General features: G+C 46.8%; 3 protein-coding genes across 3 annotated transcripts; 1 reads left to right on the forward strand and 2 right to left on the reverse strand.

Moving 5' to 3' along the window:
* The first annotated feature begins 3,486 nt into the window (after positions 1-3,486).
* Positions 3,487-6,190, forward strand: GGS22DRAFT_30012 (kinase-like protein). Its single transcript, XM_047966749.1, has one exon. It carries the CDS (start codon positions 4,217-4,219, stop codon positions 6,182-6,184), a length of 1,968 nt encoding a protein of 655 aa, XP_047817234.1. The 5' UTR covers positions 3,487-4,216; the 3' UTR covers positions 6,185-6,190.
* A 1,992-nt stretch (positions 6,191-8,182) lies between these two features.
* On the reverse strand, positions 8,183-9,159 carry GGS22DRAFT_195158 (uncharacterized protein). Its single transcript, XM_047965626.1, has one exon. The coding sequence runs from the start codon at positions 8,945-8,947 to the stop codon at positions 8,297-8,299; it is 651 nt and encodes a 216-aa protein (XP_047817235.1). The 5' UTR covers positions 8,948-9,159; the 3' UTR covers positions 8,183-8,296.
* A 373-nt stretch (positions 9,160-9,532) lies between these two features.
* On the reverse strand, positions 9,533-12,533 carry GGS22DRAFT_30052 (transmembrane amino acid transporter protein-domain-containing protein). Its single transcript, XM_047966750.1, has 8 exons — positions 11,987-12,533; positions 11,266-11,922; positions 10,800-11,212; positions 10,584-10,744; positions 10,492-10,530; positions 10,411-10,437; positions 9,961-10,355; positions 9,533-9,877 (listed from the first exon to the last, which is right to left on the reverse strand). The coding sequence occupies exons 1-8, from the start codon at positions 12,154-12,156 to the stop codon at positions 9,721-9,723; spliced, it is 2,019 nt and encodes a 672-aa protein (XP_047817236.1). The 5' UTR covers positions 12,157-12,533; the 3' UTR covers positions 9,533-9,720.
* Between the last annotated feature and the right edge of the window lie 3,258 nt (positions 12,534-15,791).

A 15,791-nucleotide genomic window follows, 5' to 3' on the forward strand; every position in this document is an offset into this window, starting at 1 on the left:
CTGCCAATTTCTGCCAGTCTACCGTTGAGATTGCCGAGATGTTTGAGGCCGTTTGGGGCCGATCGCGGGAGAAGTATGACTCGCTCGTCGTTGTTTGGCAAGTTTTGGGTTGCTCCGGACGAGACCCAAATATTTTGGGCTTGAAACCGTCGAACGCGTATCTGGCATTGTCAAGTCATGCATGACGACGGACTCTCGGCCGGCGTCGGAAACAGTGAGACGCTACCGCTTCCGTCTAATTTTCTATTCGACCATCTTTTGTATAGCGCCTTCACTGGAATGCTCTGGACGACACATCGTTCAAGACATTGCCGTTCTTGAGGTCACACGACAGGAAATCCATCCTAACTTAGGAAACACAGCTGTCAGACATCGCACACAGGGCACACTCAGGACACACACAACCCACTATAGACTAACCGTGGAACGTCTTCTTCCAGGCCTGCCGAAAGGGGCGAGGCGATCAGTCATCTTCCCCAAAGTATTGCATCATGCTCGATTGCCCTCCCCTCTACCCCCCTTCCCCCATATCACATCGTGAGATCTGCTCGCCGTGTAGGATCATTATCTCCCCTTAGTGGAAGATGATGCCAACCTGCGTCAAAACATATCAACCAAAGGCAACCTAAAGATTGCCCCAGATTTAACCCGGCAATTCCCAGAGGACCCAACAATTCGGGGGTTACGATACGCCGTAGACCCTAGGGTACCATTGAACGATGTTGAACTATCCAGCGTCCGCCGTGTTCGGTTCATTCAATTTGTTCAATTCGCAATTCGCAATCCTTCATTGTTTATACTAGGCGGAGCCCCTTTTTATTAAACGACACCTAATATTACCTACCGAGGTACTCGACGTCTTCGATACGCTCGGGTTTTCGCGCGCGCCCGTCGTACCTGAATTTCCAGGTAGTATTACTATCATGCAAACTTTAGTCTCCTATTTCATAGGCACACAGGCACAGAAGCACACAAGTGCTTTCACTGCTCAATTCGTAAATTCGCAAGTGTAACACTGCGATCAATTTGAGAGCTTCTGAACTCTCTAGTTGGTTGACTATCCTAAGATGCGCCGGCCCGGGTGGTCACGAAAATGGTGGCCTGCATCAATTGAAATTGCACAAAGGCGGTCAATGTCGCCAAAAAGTCAAATCGTCCTAATCATCCCAATCATCCCAATCGTCAAGGCTGTCTCTAAGTAAAGCTTAGTGCCTTGGAGAAGAACGACGAAGATGCGGATGATGCAGGCAGAAAGGAGTGCATAAGCTTATTAGCCAATCAGCTTGCTTTCTACATGACAAGTGAAACCGAAGATGCTGGAAGAGTTGAGCAGTTCGAGACGCAAATCATTGGCCTCCCAGCAGAGAAGATCGTGGGGTCCTGTCGCAACGTGTCCAAGTCTCCCTTTGTGCCTGGAAAGCGCCAGCAGGCTTTTAATGCGATACCTTGTCGAGGATAAAGTGTACTTGTCGATCCCACCACTCAGGTAGGAAGGCTACATTGGACTTTGGTTCCTTGCTTCCTCTCTGCCTGCTTAGCTGTCATATAAGTCTGTTATCAGGTACCGGCCTCAGAGGTAGATGGCGGTGTGGCGATCCCAGTCTAGTGTCGCTAATCACGGAAGACTATTGTATACCGTGCATTCATTAGCCGCATTCCTACGTGCAGTCCGTGCCATTCCGCGTGGTCACCTTTCATGATTCGACAACCTTCTAGCTGTCTCTCGCCAGACTGGTTGTAGAAGCTTGAAGTATCCAGTTATGAATAATATGAATAATCCTAACGATCTATTCTGGAAACTTAATCGACACTGTATGAACGTTTACGGCCGAGGCAAATCTAAACAAGGTGTGTGACGAGGCAGCTATCGTGGTACTTCTTTATCATGAAACATTTCACGCGAATCTCACCCCTTTAACGAAATGCGATGATGTACCCTCCTAACTGATGGCGTGGCATGGTGTTAATATTAACTTGCCTTTCTATCGTCATTGCCTTCCAATCGCTTACTCTTCACTGATCTTTCCGTTTCCTTCCACAGTATTAGCACTGCCCATTCAACGTTAGCTCAGACAAAGGACATGTGTACTGAATTGTTTCTCTAGCTGTCTAGACCAGCTGTAGCTAGCTGAAGTTTACTTCGATAGACTTTGATTACTGATGAAATTTGATACCTCAACTGCTCGTTATTATGGTTATGCCGGCAGGTACGAACTCAGGTACGTACTCATGTACTTGGTATTCCTGGGGCGTTTCCCTTGACTTTTTGCTTGCTTTGCTTAATTCTCCCCCTTGTTCTTCCCCCAGTCACGAACCACCTATGTACGTACACTACGTACAGTCTCCACTAAGGCGCAGCATGACCCATAATTTGTTACCCATTCAAGCTGTTCGCACCATCCATTGACTGCCTGCATCGCTCCATCCTCGTCCCACCCAACATCCAGCCCAGCTTTGTACCAATGTACCCTGTAACTAGCAGCCAGGCCATCGCCCATCGAGCCCACCTCCACACATCCAACTTCGTTTTACTATTATCATCTCCTTCTCGTCTACTTACCACACCACTGCTACTCTCTTCCAATCTCGCCATCCATCCATTTCCTACCGCTTCTCTCCTCTATCCTCTTACTATCTTAATCTTCGTCTCGTCGCTCACTGTTCCTTTTCTCTCTACTACCACTAAGCATCAAGCTGTTGATTCTGCGTGTTTCCATTCCCAAACCTTAGCAATCTTAGCACCAAGTGTCAATTAGTCAACAAATCAACAACAAGAGAGAAGAGGACCTGGATCTGGATCTTAGCTTCCTATCCCGTTAACCTCAATTAATACATAGAAAGCCAATCTCTCTCCTTCCTTTGAGCGACCATTGGTCTCTTTGAACCTGCTTCCTTACACCTCGAACCTCCTAAACGGTCGCGACCAATCCTCACTTTACCTAATTCTATTCAACCACGAAACGGGTTCTTTGTCTGATGATCCAGTGAAACGACCATCGACAAACAAACAAACCGACGACTTAGAAAAAGAGCCACCATCCGCCGCACGTCTCAACGACAAACCAAAAGAGTCAGAATACTAGACTTGATAAGCGCCTTCACCACGTCACACCCGCCTTGACTCGTAATCCGATAGCCTGGAATCTGGATCCTCCTTTGAGCCAGGACCACCAGGAACACCTTGCAACGATATCAGCTTCGACGACTTCTATTACCAATCCATACCTTTGATAACAAGGTCACGAGAGGAGTCATAGTCTCCCTTCCCCTTAGCTATCGAGCCAAGTTGCGGGAGTCGACAGTAGTGAAGATTCTTATTCGATAATACCTTCTACAAATACCAAATCGCCAACAACCCGTTCTGCTAGTTCCTTTCTCGTGGCCGACCAGTCATCCAGCGACTTGGTCATCAAGAGCCACATAAACCCTCAACCGTCCTCCCGTGTCCTTCACGAACATCTTAACTTGATTACCATCTCGTCCGGATGCTATTTGAAGCTTAGGAACTAGTGATAATTGCTGGAATATTACAAAGGACCGCCGCCTTCGGACACCCGTTGCGAAAACCCCCGATTCGTTGACTCACCGCTCCTCCACTATAACAACGACAGCAACGCATCTACATACATAATCTCGTCTTCAAGCTCCACCTTCCTGAAGCTTGTGACATACAGATCCAACCACGGACACTCTTTTTCATATTCACATTATCGTATCCATGTCCTTATAACGAACTTTTCCTTTTCACTCTTTCAGGACCACGCGTCCCAAAAACCGTTCACGATTATTTCACCAATTTCATTTGTTCTACAAAACTTTGACATACCCTGGATGAGCCTCTGACCTGTTAACGACCTGGAGTTATTTGATTTTCTTTTCCCATAACCGGCATATTGTATATCGCTCCTGATCTCTCAATCAACTCGACCTCTTCTTTTACTTGGGTTGGCCAACTTCACTTATCAGCTGTTTCTCTCCCATCCATTCTATCCCATCGCTTCCGGCACCTTCTAGCTCTACTCTTAGCTTTGTACAAGAACGCAAAAAAAGTTTCCGTTAGTTTCAAGAAGCATTCAGATACCCCTCATATTCCCTTTCCAATTAGACATCGGGCAAGGGGAAAGGAGTTCACTTGTACGATCAGCTGCGGTTGTATAATCAACCGGTTTCTTCCTTCGTCGCTTCTCACTTATTTGTCTCGCGTCGAGACAACGTCATGGAATGCTTGAGAAACCAATTTCAAGATGGCGTTATACTCGACGGGAGGTTTCAAACAATCGCCCCTCTTAATCATGGATCCTTTGGAATGGTCTTTACGGCCAGGGATTTGCAGACCAATGAACTCGTCGCTGTGAAGTGTTTGACCAAGAAGGCCGCCGCCAACGAGATTGGGATCGAGTTTGCTGTTGATGAGAATTCCGAAGAGCTTCTCTGCCATCGCCGCCTAGGCGCCCATCCAAACATCGTCAATCTAGTCCACTCGTTCGAAACGGATGCTCACGTATACCTCGTCCTCGAGTACTGCTCGCGCGGCGACTTGTACGAGGCTATTCGCACCGGATCCGGCCCCCTCGAGACCGAACATGTGCGCCGATTTATGCTCGAACTAGTCGACGCTGTATCTTACATGCACTCGAAGGCTATTTACCACCGAGACATCAAGCCTGAGAACATTTTCCTCGCCGAATCAGGTGCAATGAAGCTTGGTGACTTTGGGTTGGCTACTACGGACAAATGGAGCTACGAGACGACAGTTGGAAGTGACAGGTACATGTCACCTGAACAGTATGACTCAGCCGGAGCCGGATACTCGCCTGCCCAGGCAGACATTTGGGCCATTGGCATTTGTTTGCTCAATATTCTCTTCTCACGGAACCCTTTCAACACCCCAACCGAGGATGACCTCTTGTTTTTGGATTTTTCACGTGACAAGCAGTCGCTTTTCGATGTCTTTCCTACCATGTCTCAAGACACTTACGAAGTCATCGTTCAGTGCATGAATCTAGATCCCCAGAAGCGATCGTTGGTGGGCGCTAGGAATGCCCTTCGCCGCGTTGTCAGCTTCACCACCCTCGATGAGGCGCTTGATGACTTCTGCACGGCCGAACGTTCCAGCGTTGCTACTGCTAACCGCGAGCCTCTGCGAACTCCCTCAATCCAAAGCCCCCAGATTGACCAGGGTGCCTTCCCGTGGGCTAAGGCCTTGCACGCAAACGCATTCCAAGGTATTCGCCAGCTTAGCGCTATTCCCGATGACGAGAGCTACACCGAGGACCTCTTTTCTAAATCTGGTGGTACCACGGATTGGATGTCGGGCTCCGTTGAGACGCCCTCGATCTCTTCCATGCTAACATCTAACATGGCGGCATCTATGAACCCCCTTCATATTTCGCGACCTATGGACATGCCAACACGTGCACCTGCCAAGGTGTCTCTCATGTCTGGATCTTTGCCAATTACCATGTCTAAGCCTAGACCGACTCTCAGCGCTATGTCCATGGTGTTCGGTCGCCAGAAGGAAGCCGTGTCGAAGAGTTGGAGCGACATGTGGGATGAGGATTTCGAGGAAGATGAGGAGGAACGTGTCCGCCAGATACAGGCGCTCAAGGAGCTCAATTCGAGGACCTGGAGTCAGGAGAGCAAGGAGGCTACCCGCACTCCCAAGCAGGATCAGGCATCCTTGCACCAGACGCCAGCGTCTGATAATGAGAAGCCCGAGGCTTCGCCTGTGAATGATACAATTTCAAATGATATCGACGGGGATTTGGTTGCGGATGGATTTTTCTTTCATGAACCCGTTGCTGTTGAGCAGCCCGAGGATTTCCCGCCTCGTTACTCGCCACCGTCGAAGCGTAGTCACCTCGACAAGTGGGAGGCGCTTGGGGAACGCCGTAGAGCTGCGACAGGAGCATCGGAACCTAAGTCGCCGGACTTCTCAACGAAGTCACGACGACAGTTCGGATTCGGCCTTAATAATTTGCAAGGAGTAGGGATGGGATTTGTGGATCACGTCAATCAACAGCACGCCACCACCAACAATATCAATCACAAGTGGAATCGGGATATTCGGTCCATATCACGCGAGTGCCCATGGAACAAGGGCCGAGATTGGAATTGGCGAAAGGAGAGACGCCATGATCTCGGCGACATGGAGTGGGTTGGCCACTGGCAGGAAGCTCACTGAGCTCGTCCTAGCTAGTGTAGCCACTTGTAGTTGTGCTCATCATTCCACAACCGCACGGGTAATGTTTTAATAACGGGTCTACTGCTGCTGCTGCTTTCTTTCGTCGGTACTCTGCCATTTCTTGTTCTTAATACAATTTGGACCTGTGCTTTTTTCGGAGCAAGAGATGAATGATTAAGAAAGAAGGAAATTGTAAGGGGAGAGGGCCATGTTTTCTTTTTGGACCAGCATGGATAAAAATTGGCTTTGGCTCCTTGTCGTTTGGATTGGATTTGGATCATTAACAACATCACGCAGTTTGGCAAACTCAGCAGCAGTACAATACCCTTTTACACAGCATTCCTGGTGGATTGATCTAGCTTCAACTCGCTCTCTAGGTATTAGATATTCTCCAGATTATTAAAAGAATACCAGAAGTTACCCACTCAGACTTTATGCTGTAATTTAACTACTGTGATATATATGATTATGATACTTGGCTAAGCAAGCATTCAAGCAAGAACTTTAAAAGTAGATGTAGGTTATGAGTGAATTAGCTAATTAAATGTTTTGTTAGAGACGGCTTTGTACTAAGATCCCGACTCCGTAAACCTCGGCCTTTGTACACATCAGTATTGGGAAGTACACGTCCTCATCTCATTTGAACTACAGCCTTTTATCGTTATTCTGGGCAATACACTTTTACCTGCCCTGAAACATTCAACACATCGTTCACACAAGTCCAATCCATCTCTCGCAACTTGAACTGTCTTGTCTACGTCATATTGTCTCATCTCCAGGCGCGTTTCTCGGTCTGGAATGTAAGGGTCGCAGTAGTAGGCAGGACAACAGGTAAGATATGTATGTACATGCAGGCACGGCACATATTAAGAAAAAGCAAGGGAGGCTGAGGATAGATTAAGGGATTGGGGAGGGCGTAGCTAGATAGGCTACCTGCATACATGTGCATAAGTACGTGTGTGTGTACAGAGTACATTTTTACTAATCGTACTACGCCAGTAGCTTTAATCGTTAACCGAGCGCCAAAATTGGATGAGGCGCGCGCTAATCGGAGCTGATGCATAAATAGATACGTATGTCGATGTCGTGGTGCACGGCAGCCTAGGAATGTAAAAGCAAGGGTTTCGTTTAGGGCGTTTGAATCTTCTCGAAACCCACTTCCGGGACTCCGGCACTCGGCCGAGGTGTCACGGCGGAACACCCGGAAGATGCCAGGTGTTCGAGAATATGTTAAGTCTGGAGAACTACTACGAAAAGTCCCGAACGAAGCTAGGTGGTTGTCAAATAGGAATTACAAACTTGAGTTCATTCTTACGACGCCACCCCTATTCTAACTCGCTGTGAGATTTCTTATCCTCGTGTGACCCTCCTGAGGCGAAGACCTGACCAGAAGTTTAGAATCCCATGATGCAGTTTTCAACGCTCTGGTAACTTTTGAGGGAACTTACATGAAAGGGAACCCAGGTCTGTCCTACAAGCATGTGCTAAATACTTATAGCGCACAACACAAGTAACAACTACGATTTGCCCTCGAAGGGTACGTTGTGGCAAGAATTCTTAGAATTATGATCGTGGTACTGCTCTGCCCCTAGCGTAGACACTTCAAACTTACCACAAGATTCCCAAGCAAGCCTAAAGGGAAATGAGGTCGAGTATTACATACCTACAGCTCAGGTACATGTAAAGTGAACCTTCGAAGACATCCCTGAGATCGAGGAAGATGATTCGTACGACTGATTACGTATGGCAGCGCCTGGCCTGTGGAACGACAGCGACTCGATTCAGTCATAGTATGTATACTTACGAGGCCTCGCTCAAGCTCTTGGAGTTTACCTCTGCCAGCTGGAGTCACACAGTCTTAAAGCCATACCGACTAGGTAGTTAATGGGGATAAAATCATGATTTGCTAATCCATATCTCCGTTCGAAAAAATACAACACCGGCCCTCAACCCATCTCCCAACGCCCAACGCCTCCGCAGCCCCTTTCCATCTCGCCATCCACCCCCATCCGATACCCCATAGTTTCCACACCCACACCCACAACCCCCAACCCAATCAACCTACCAAGGAAACACAATCTTCAACAACACAGTCGTAATAGCAAGGGGCTCCTACCACCTCCAGACACGCGCCGCATCGACATAAAACCAGACCATGAAAACACACGCAGCGAGCTGTCCCGCGACAATCGAGCGTCCGCACGCCCACTGGCGAGGCAGCACGAAGATCTGCCACCATTGGAGGAGCAGCATGCCCGCGAACCGGAGCAGCGAGAAGTCGTGCCTGTACAGCGCGATGTTGAGGATGGCGAGCCCGCCGAGCGAGGGGATGAGCTCGAAGACGATGAAGAGGAGCATTAGCACGCGTTGGTGCGTGTAGCGACAGCTGGGGCTGTCGCAGTGGGGGGCTGGTCTGGGGGTGTTGGTTGGGGTTTGGGGGAGGGAGTATGTGGATGATGATGGGGAGGAGGAGGAGGAGGAAGTAGAGGTCTCGGAGGTGGGCAGGATATCGCGAGATTGTCTGCCCCTTTTCCGGGAGAGCTGGTATTCGGCGATGCCGAGGCACGCGGCGCAGCAGTTGAAGTAGCTTAGTAGAAGGGTCTTGCGGCAGACGAAGCAGGATTTGTTAGATGCTGCGTATATAGGCCTTTGAGCCCTGCCATCGTCGGATTCGGGAGGGGATACACTTGGCGTGGTGGTTTGGGAGGGTTGGCTATACTCCGGCTTTTCGAGGTCGATGTTTATAACGTGGTCGTGTTCCATTGTTGTGATGATGGTTTGGAACGACACTGTTTGTAATTATGTGTACCTATCTTGCGTGTTTCGATAGAATAGAATAGAAGAGAAGAGAAGAGTGGTGGTGGGATTGGTGTATACTCGAGGCTTAATCTGGGTTGCTTCTCCTCTGTTTGGTAAGTGAATGTATATAGTTAACTTGGATGGGAACGTAATTTTGAAGGGGAACTAAAACGAGCTGTGTTTACTTGTGATAAAAGGAGAAGCAGAATCTGAGATACAAAAACCTTGGGCCTGAGTAAGACGTCGTGAGAGGACCACTCGGATGGGAATCAGGAAGCTACAAGGCGACCTTAGAGTCTTACCGTTCATAAAGGTAGTAGCTACACCTTGTTCCGATCCAACCTGCCTCAATCTATTATGAAAATTCAGAGTAGGTGCTACCTATTGAAATCTCATGACAGGATTCTTAGGCCATGATTAACCCAGCTCTAGTCCAAAGGTTACAATCTACCAAAGCAATAAATATACCTAGCCACTTATCCTATATGATTTCATTATATGTGTAGGTAGGTATATCGAAGACGAATTTTCCATAGGCTGATAGCATGTATTCAGGTTACTACGATGAGTGACAGTCATAATGCTATTGTACTATACTAATCGACGCTATGCTCCTTGCTAACGCTTCAAGATGCACATGGACCCCATCGTTGATGAAATCATCAAACACTTTTAGATACCGAAGAAATCCCCCTTATTTGAAACATTCAGGTACGAAGAATAGTTCCCGAATCCACTTAGTTATTCGCTCCAATAAGATCTTTTGGTAGGAAGGCCCAGACTGTCCCGATGATGGAGATGGTGAGAGATGTGAGCATGACAGTCCAAACGAGAATGCGCTCTCCTGCAGCGATCTCATGTCCGAATAGCTTTAGGTAGAAGGCTAGAGGAAGTCTGAAAGGCCGTTAGTTCATGGATACGGTAAACGACGGTTTGCAAAAAGGGGGGGGGGGGGGGGCGGGGGCTTCGGGACTTACGTGACACAAATCGTGAAGCAGAGAGCGCTACCCATAAAAGCCATTATCGAATCAAACGACGGGAAGAGAATAGCAATTCCCAAAAATACCAATAGCGTCAACACTCGTACCAGAGCTTTTAGTAACCCCCTTGAGGTACTGGACAATCCGATCAAGGACGCCTCTTCGGCAACAACTTGCTGGCGAAGACCGAATACAACTTCTAGTGTTGTGACGATCGGCTGTGAATTTAGAGGGATTTTAGTTAGGGGAATGATAGCGATAAAAACCACGAGGAGAATATTCAAAGCGTTAGGGTAACCCGTGGTTTGAAGAATATTGCTTGTGATCTCATCACGAACACCGTCTCCAAACATGATAACTCCCACGATGGCTACTGCAGCATCTACTATCAGCTGTAAAAAGTTAGTCCTGTTTAAAACGTATGGGCTCTTGTTCCTTAATGCTTACGGTAAAGCTAAATGTGTATGTAACCGCCTATTATGAGTCAGTTTAATTCATCCCAATGCAAAGAGTCATCGGATGTCGTACCTCTTTATAACGGTATGGATGACGCATATCACGGTATATCTAGACTTCTATTAGCTAGTTCTCCTTCTTTTGGGTCTTGGAATGATCCTTACGTTTGGAAAAACACTGTGCCCACCCCATGGTGACATAAGTAATCCAAAGGATAAGGGTAAAGTTAACCAATTGGCAGGGAATAGGTAGGTCGCAGCTGGTTCTATGAGAGAACCAGGAGTATGGGGTTTCAATAAGCCATCAAGTATGACAATAATTACGACTGGGCCACTTTATCAACATTCCCGTAATTTCTATGTATTTGGAGAGAGACTTACTGCTTAGACACGAGACCACCCCGATGAAACTTGTAAATGATAAAATAGATAGCGGAGCAAATTGCAAGGGTATCATGATTATAGTACAGAGGACTTTCCACTCGGTGACGCTCAATGTACCAGGAAATAAAAGCGCTAGAGAGTCAGCGAAAAGGACAATAAGAGCCACACAAGCTGCAAGCAACTCGAGGGTGAATAGTACGGCTGTTGCAATGCGCGCTTTCCTACCAAAGGAAATAAACGCTATGTCGGAAAATGTGATCATGGTAGGGTCGAGATCCATGCATTTTGCCAACAACCTCGCCGTCCAGCTGGTCACCGCGGCGCATAAACCAAGTGCGATTAGCCCACAGATCCAACCGGCATACTTCAGGCCCATAGGGAGACTCAATAAGCCAACGCCAATCAATACGCTAGATGAAGATTTAGCAAAATACACTCAAAGGGTGTAAAGAGTATTTCATACTTGGTAGAATTTACAACTGTCTGGGGTAAAGTTGATTGACCGGATACTTGTAACACAATTCTTCCTTCCTGCTCGACCTCTTTCACTAAGATGGGTTGGCGTTCTCCATCAGGCACATTTGCGCCAGATTCTTGCTGTTGGCGCCATAGGTCTGCGGCATGGATCATGGTAGAATGGGTAGCCGCCGACTCGACAGTACCGTAACTTCGAATGGAACCATAGCTACCGATCAGAGGAGGAACAGCTAGGTGTGGCGGTGTCGAGAATATCGATGTGCTGCGAATAGAGCCAGATGGCGAAGCCGTTCTGAAAAGGTCACCACCAAAAGGTTTTCGTTCGCCTTCCTGGCCTTCGGTCCGTGACGGGGGCGTTCCCACGGGTCCAGAATCCTCATAGTCGGCAGTGCTAGACGCTGGTGCTTCTTCAAGATCTCTTCTTAGAAGAGATGCCCTGGGGCCTGCTTCGACATCGCGCCTGGCGTAAGGACTAGGATCTACCGTCTGGACTGGCTCTTGGTCTGGAGCAAATACGAATGACGGCTGTTGCGGTATAATTTCAGGGAATACCGAGGCTCGTTGCCAGCTCCTACTAAAAGATCTGATACTGTTGACACCACCAATGTCTGATAATGTAGCAAGGCGATTCGTTATAGACGATCTATGAAAAAATTAATATAATTGGTCTATGCAGAAATGAAATACCTAATAGAAGAGTTGCGAACCTTCGTTTTGTTTGTCGGGGCTGCTCATCGTCATATCCACTCTGCTCACTCAGGAGCGCTTGATCTTCAGATTGGACGCTCTGGTTGGCAAGGGATGATAGACTGTTGCTTCTACCAGGCGAAGCCCCGCGATTGTACTCATCCCACGTCGTTACTTGCCTCGCCGTCATTGTCTAAAATTTGGGTAGACGAAACTGCGAGAACCTCAATATCTACAAAATACCCAGATTATCGCGTTCCAAATTTCCTTAAGCACCTAATATATGATGGTGATCCGGGACCTGAGATAGTTGACGAGGTGATCGCGATTGGTGGTGCCCTAGTAAGAGGGGCTGAAACTAGGTAGATATATGGAACCGATTCGAGCTACTTCACGCGATGGGACATAAGTATAACTGGATCAAAAGAGATATGAATAAACGATTGAAGAGAAGTTGAGATAGATGTAATAGCTCGGGGAAATACTTGACAAGTAATATTTAGAAACGAATAGCAAGCATTGAAACCCTGGCTACATATCTATGCAGCTATCTTTACCTCAATTGCTAGATAATGGTGGAGCCTGTTATGCATAACGGCGCGATGACTTGATGAGATCTGCAAGGTTGAAGGTTGAAGATGGTGCTGAGATTGTTTATCAGACTAAACTAGTACGACGCTAGCTTGTTAAGAGATACTTTTTATTCCATGAGATCTACTTGCCGCCGTGGAGAGTGGTCTTATGATTTGACCTCTCGCACCTGCCGAGGTTGGTCAAGATTCTTGAACCACCTTTGTAACTCGTAACTAGCCTTCGGGGAAGTCGCCGCCAAGTTATCGTGACGTTTATATCGTGCCTATATCATTGGGCAATTGATTCGATGTGGAGAATGTTGACAATCAATTGATCCCTTTTTCCAAACGGCTCGTGTGAGCAAGGCTGATAATGTCACGCATATTACATACGTTCTGTCTCGCAAAAATTTTCTGTGTCCTGGTGATATCCGTTAATTTTACGATACTTGGTCTCAATACGGCTGGCGACGGGTTTTGTCGAGTGCGCTTTTCGTCGGCATGAACTGAGTTGGAAATTGAAAGCAATTGCTGGAATTTTCATTGAAAGCTCCCTGCCAAAAATGGCCGTCATTCCTACAACCTACCTGCATGAGAGTCCCCGCATTACGCACCTCCAGATTTTTTAACCAAACCCTGTGTCGTCCGGTAGCCAAAAGCACATAGCGCTTCCCGCGTCTTGCAACTCGAAATCCTGTTGTTGACGGGATCTAGTTGACAGAGTGAGATCGAGGGGATCAAATTTAGCGATCTATGGATTCGGTCAACTAGGAAAAGAATACAGCCAATTATTTATCGAGTCTCACCAACCTACCGTTCATTGGTTCACGATATTCTGACTTCTAGCTTTCCCTTTACAGCCTCAAGGGCTGCATCCATTGGCCGCTGCTACGCTCTCCACTTTCCTTTCGACTACAGAGCATGAGATCTTTCAATCATTTATGACAATCCTATCAACAAAAATTTAGGTAAAAGAATGATATAAACAACCACTCAGTTGACCATGTCTATTAGGTCCCGTCTTTTTAATAATACTCGATTATATGCTCGTCTCGTACACCTAGCTCTGGTTTTCTTGAGATTCGACTATGCACAAAGCAAGCCGTATGTCGAGTGGTTTTCGAGTGTGTGATGATTGGAGAATTTCTACGATTTATATTCGTGCTTTTAAAATGGTACAACTTTCTTTCAAACTTCGCCAACGATACCGGCAGGATAGAGATGATTCACCATGCCCTATCAAACGTTAAGTGGCATAGAGCAATCTACTCCGCGGCAAACACGGCTGAGACCTGTGGCTTCTTGGCAGTCCGTTGCGGTATACAAAGGCCGATCATCAGAATGAGGCGGTTACCAAATCACCAGGAATACTTTGGGGAGCTCCGTAGCACTCCAAAACTAGCCGCAATTTGCTATACGACACCAGAGCATACGATGAAGAAAATGCAAATATTCCTAGGCAAGGCTACTTACCTGTATAAGGAGTTACTAATCTAATGAACACTACCTAGTAACCACACATTTCCGATGGCTTGCTAATCAAATTCGTCACAGTGTTCACCAATAGCAAGCTGCATGTGTCTTATTAATGTGGCTGCTTATTGAATACAACAACCAACCACATCCATCACAGCTAGGAGCTTTAACTTAGCAGTACGGTCTGACTACAGCCGCAGTTTCCGCAACAGCAGTCTCAGAAGCATATGCATCTTCTATGCCCTGAGTTGGAACTGATTTTGTTCACAATCATGGCTGAGACAATCGTGTACTGCTTACGCACCATGTCTCCTACTATTAGCTAATTCGTTAAAGCATTGGGTACTATCGTACTCTTGGAGCATTTATGGGCAAGCCCTTCATGATCTCGATTAGTTCGAGTTAAGCTAGAATGGTACACACCCATCTCTACCATTCTACCGCATTTTTTTTTTTTAAAAAAAACATTGGTATAAGACAGTCTAGCAAAAAACAAACACAAGGTACCGATTTACTATTCCATAAGAGCGGCTTATAGCCTAAGAACAATATAGAAAAGAACGATATCCTCGAACTGGCCGAACTCAGTCCAAAGAATTCGGGCATGAGAGAACCAAACACTAAGACCGACTTCCAGAGATAACGCACCCTACGAACTTATGTCTGCCATCCCACGTATGTCGGTTTATACGACAAAGCTACTTATGTATAGATACGTTATGAAAACAAACACCTACAAATTGGCTTCCGAGCAATCCTGAACCCTGGTATCTACTAGGGAGTGACCGTATCGAGTAGACCACTGCGAAAAAGACGTTCTGCGTATATTACCAATAGATATGAGAAGGACTGGCACGGTAAGTTATGCATCGACTGGAATTTATATGGAAGCTTTCGACAACGAAGATGGTGATCCTAGGGGTGGGGCGTGGTACCTAGTCTAATTAGGTCTAGCGCAAGAAGATGGGGTATCTATGAGTATCCCCATTTATAGGATTGGTATCATAAAACTTGAGGTTCCTTATGAGTTAAGTATATCGATCAGGGCCAAAATACGTCTCATAGAATGTCTCTTACTAGAGGAGGCGAATGGGTCACGTGCGATAAAGGAACTAGAAATCGGTATACTTGACTTTGACGGAAGGTGCAGTTTGGGGCTCTTGTGGGATCTGGGAGATAAGATTATTGTGAGTGATGTCATCGTTTCATAGAGTAACATGGTAATTAGGATAGCGGCAGTTCCCCGTATCTTCACGCAAAGTCATCCGCCGTAAACCTCTGTCCGAACTCCCTGAGCTAGGTAGTCTCTAGGTGCTCAAGAAAAGTTATGATATATATCTTGGGGAGGCATCGTCATTATTTTAAGTAATGCGCATAATACAGTGCCTGTACATAATCAATTGTTTTTCAGAGTGTGATAGTTGACGACCCCTCTAAAGTCAATCCCTTTAGATATCTAGACTCTTAGAGATCTTTAAATAACCTGGGACTTAGCAATGGAAAATATATGATAAGCTGTGGTATGAATGCATATTTTCATTACACAGTTTTATTGGAGTATCGGTTAGTGTATGTATTCCAGTGGCATCCATACCTGGCTCTCGGGACAGAGTACTGGGTGCTATGACCTGTGTACCTAGCTGGCAGGCCAGTAGGCTCCTCGCTGTACGACCAGTCAACTAATGGCTGGCAACGTAAGGTGAAGCCGTGTTATAGTAGGCATATTTATAAGATATGAATGAGGCGTGAGGCTCCGAGTAAGGCAAGCACTAGGATG

This window comes from Annulohypoxylon maeteangense, assembly GCF_022496945.1.
Source record: "Annulohypoxylon maeteangense strain CBS 123835 unplaced genomic scaffold GGS22scaffold_12, whole genome shotgun sequence".
NCBI lineage: Eukaryota > Fungi > Ascomycota > Sordariomycetes > Xylariales > Hypoxylaceae > Annulohypoxylon > Annulohypoxylon maeteangense.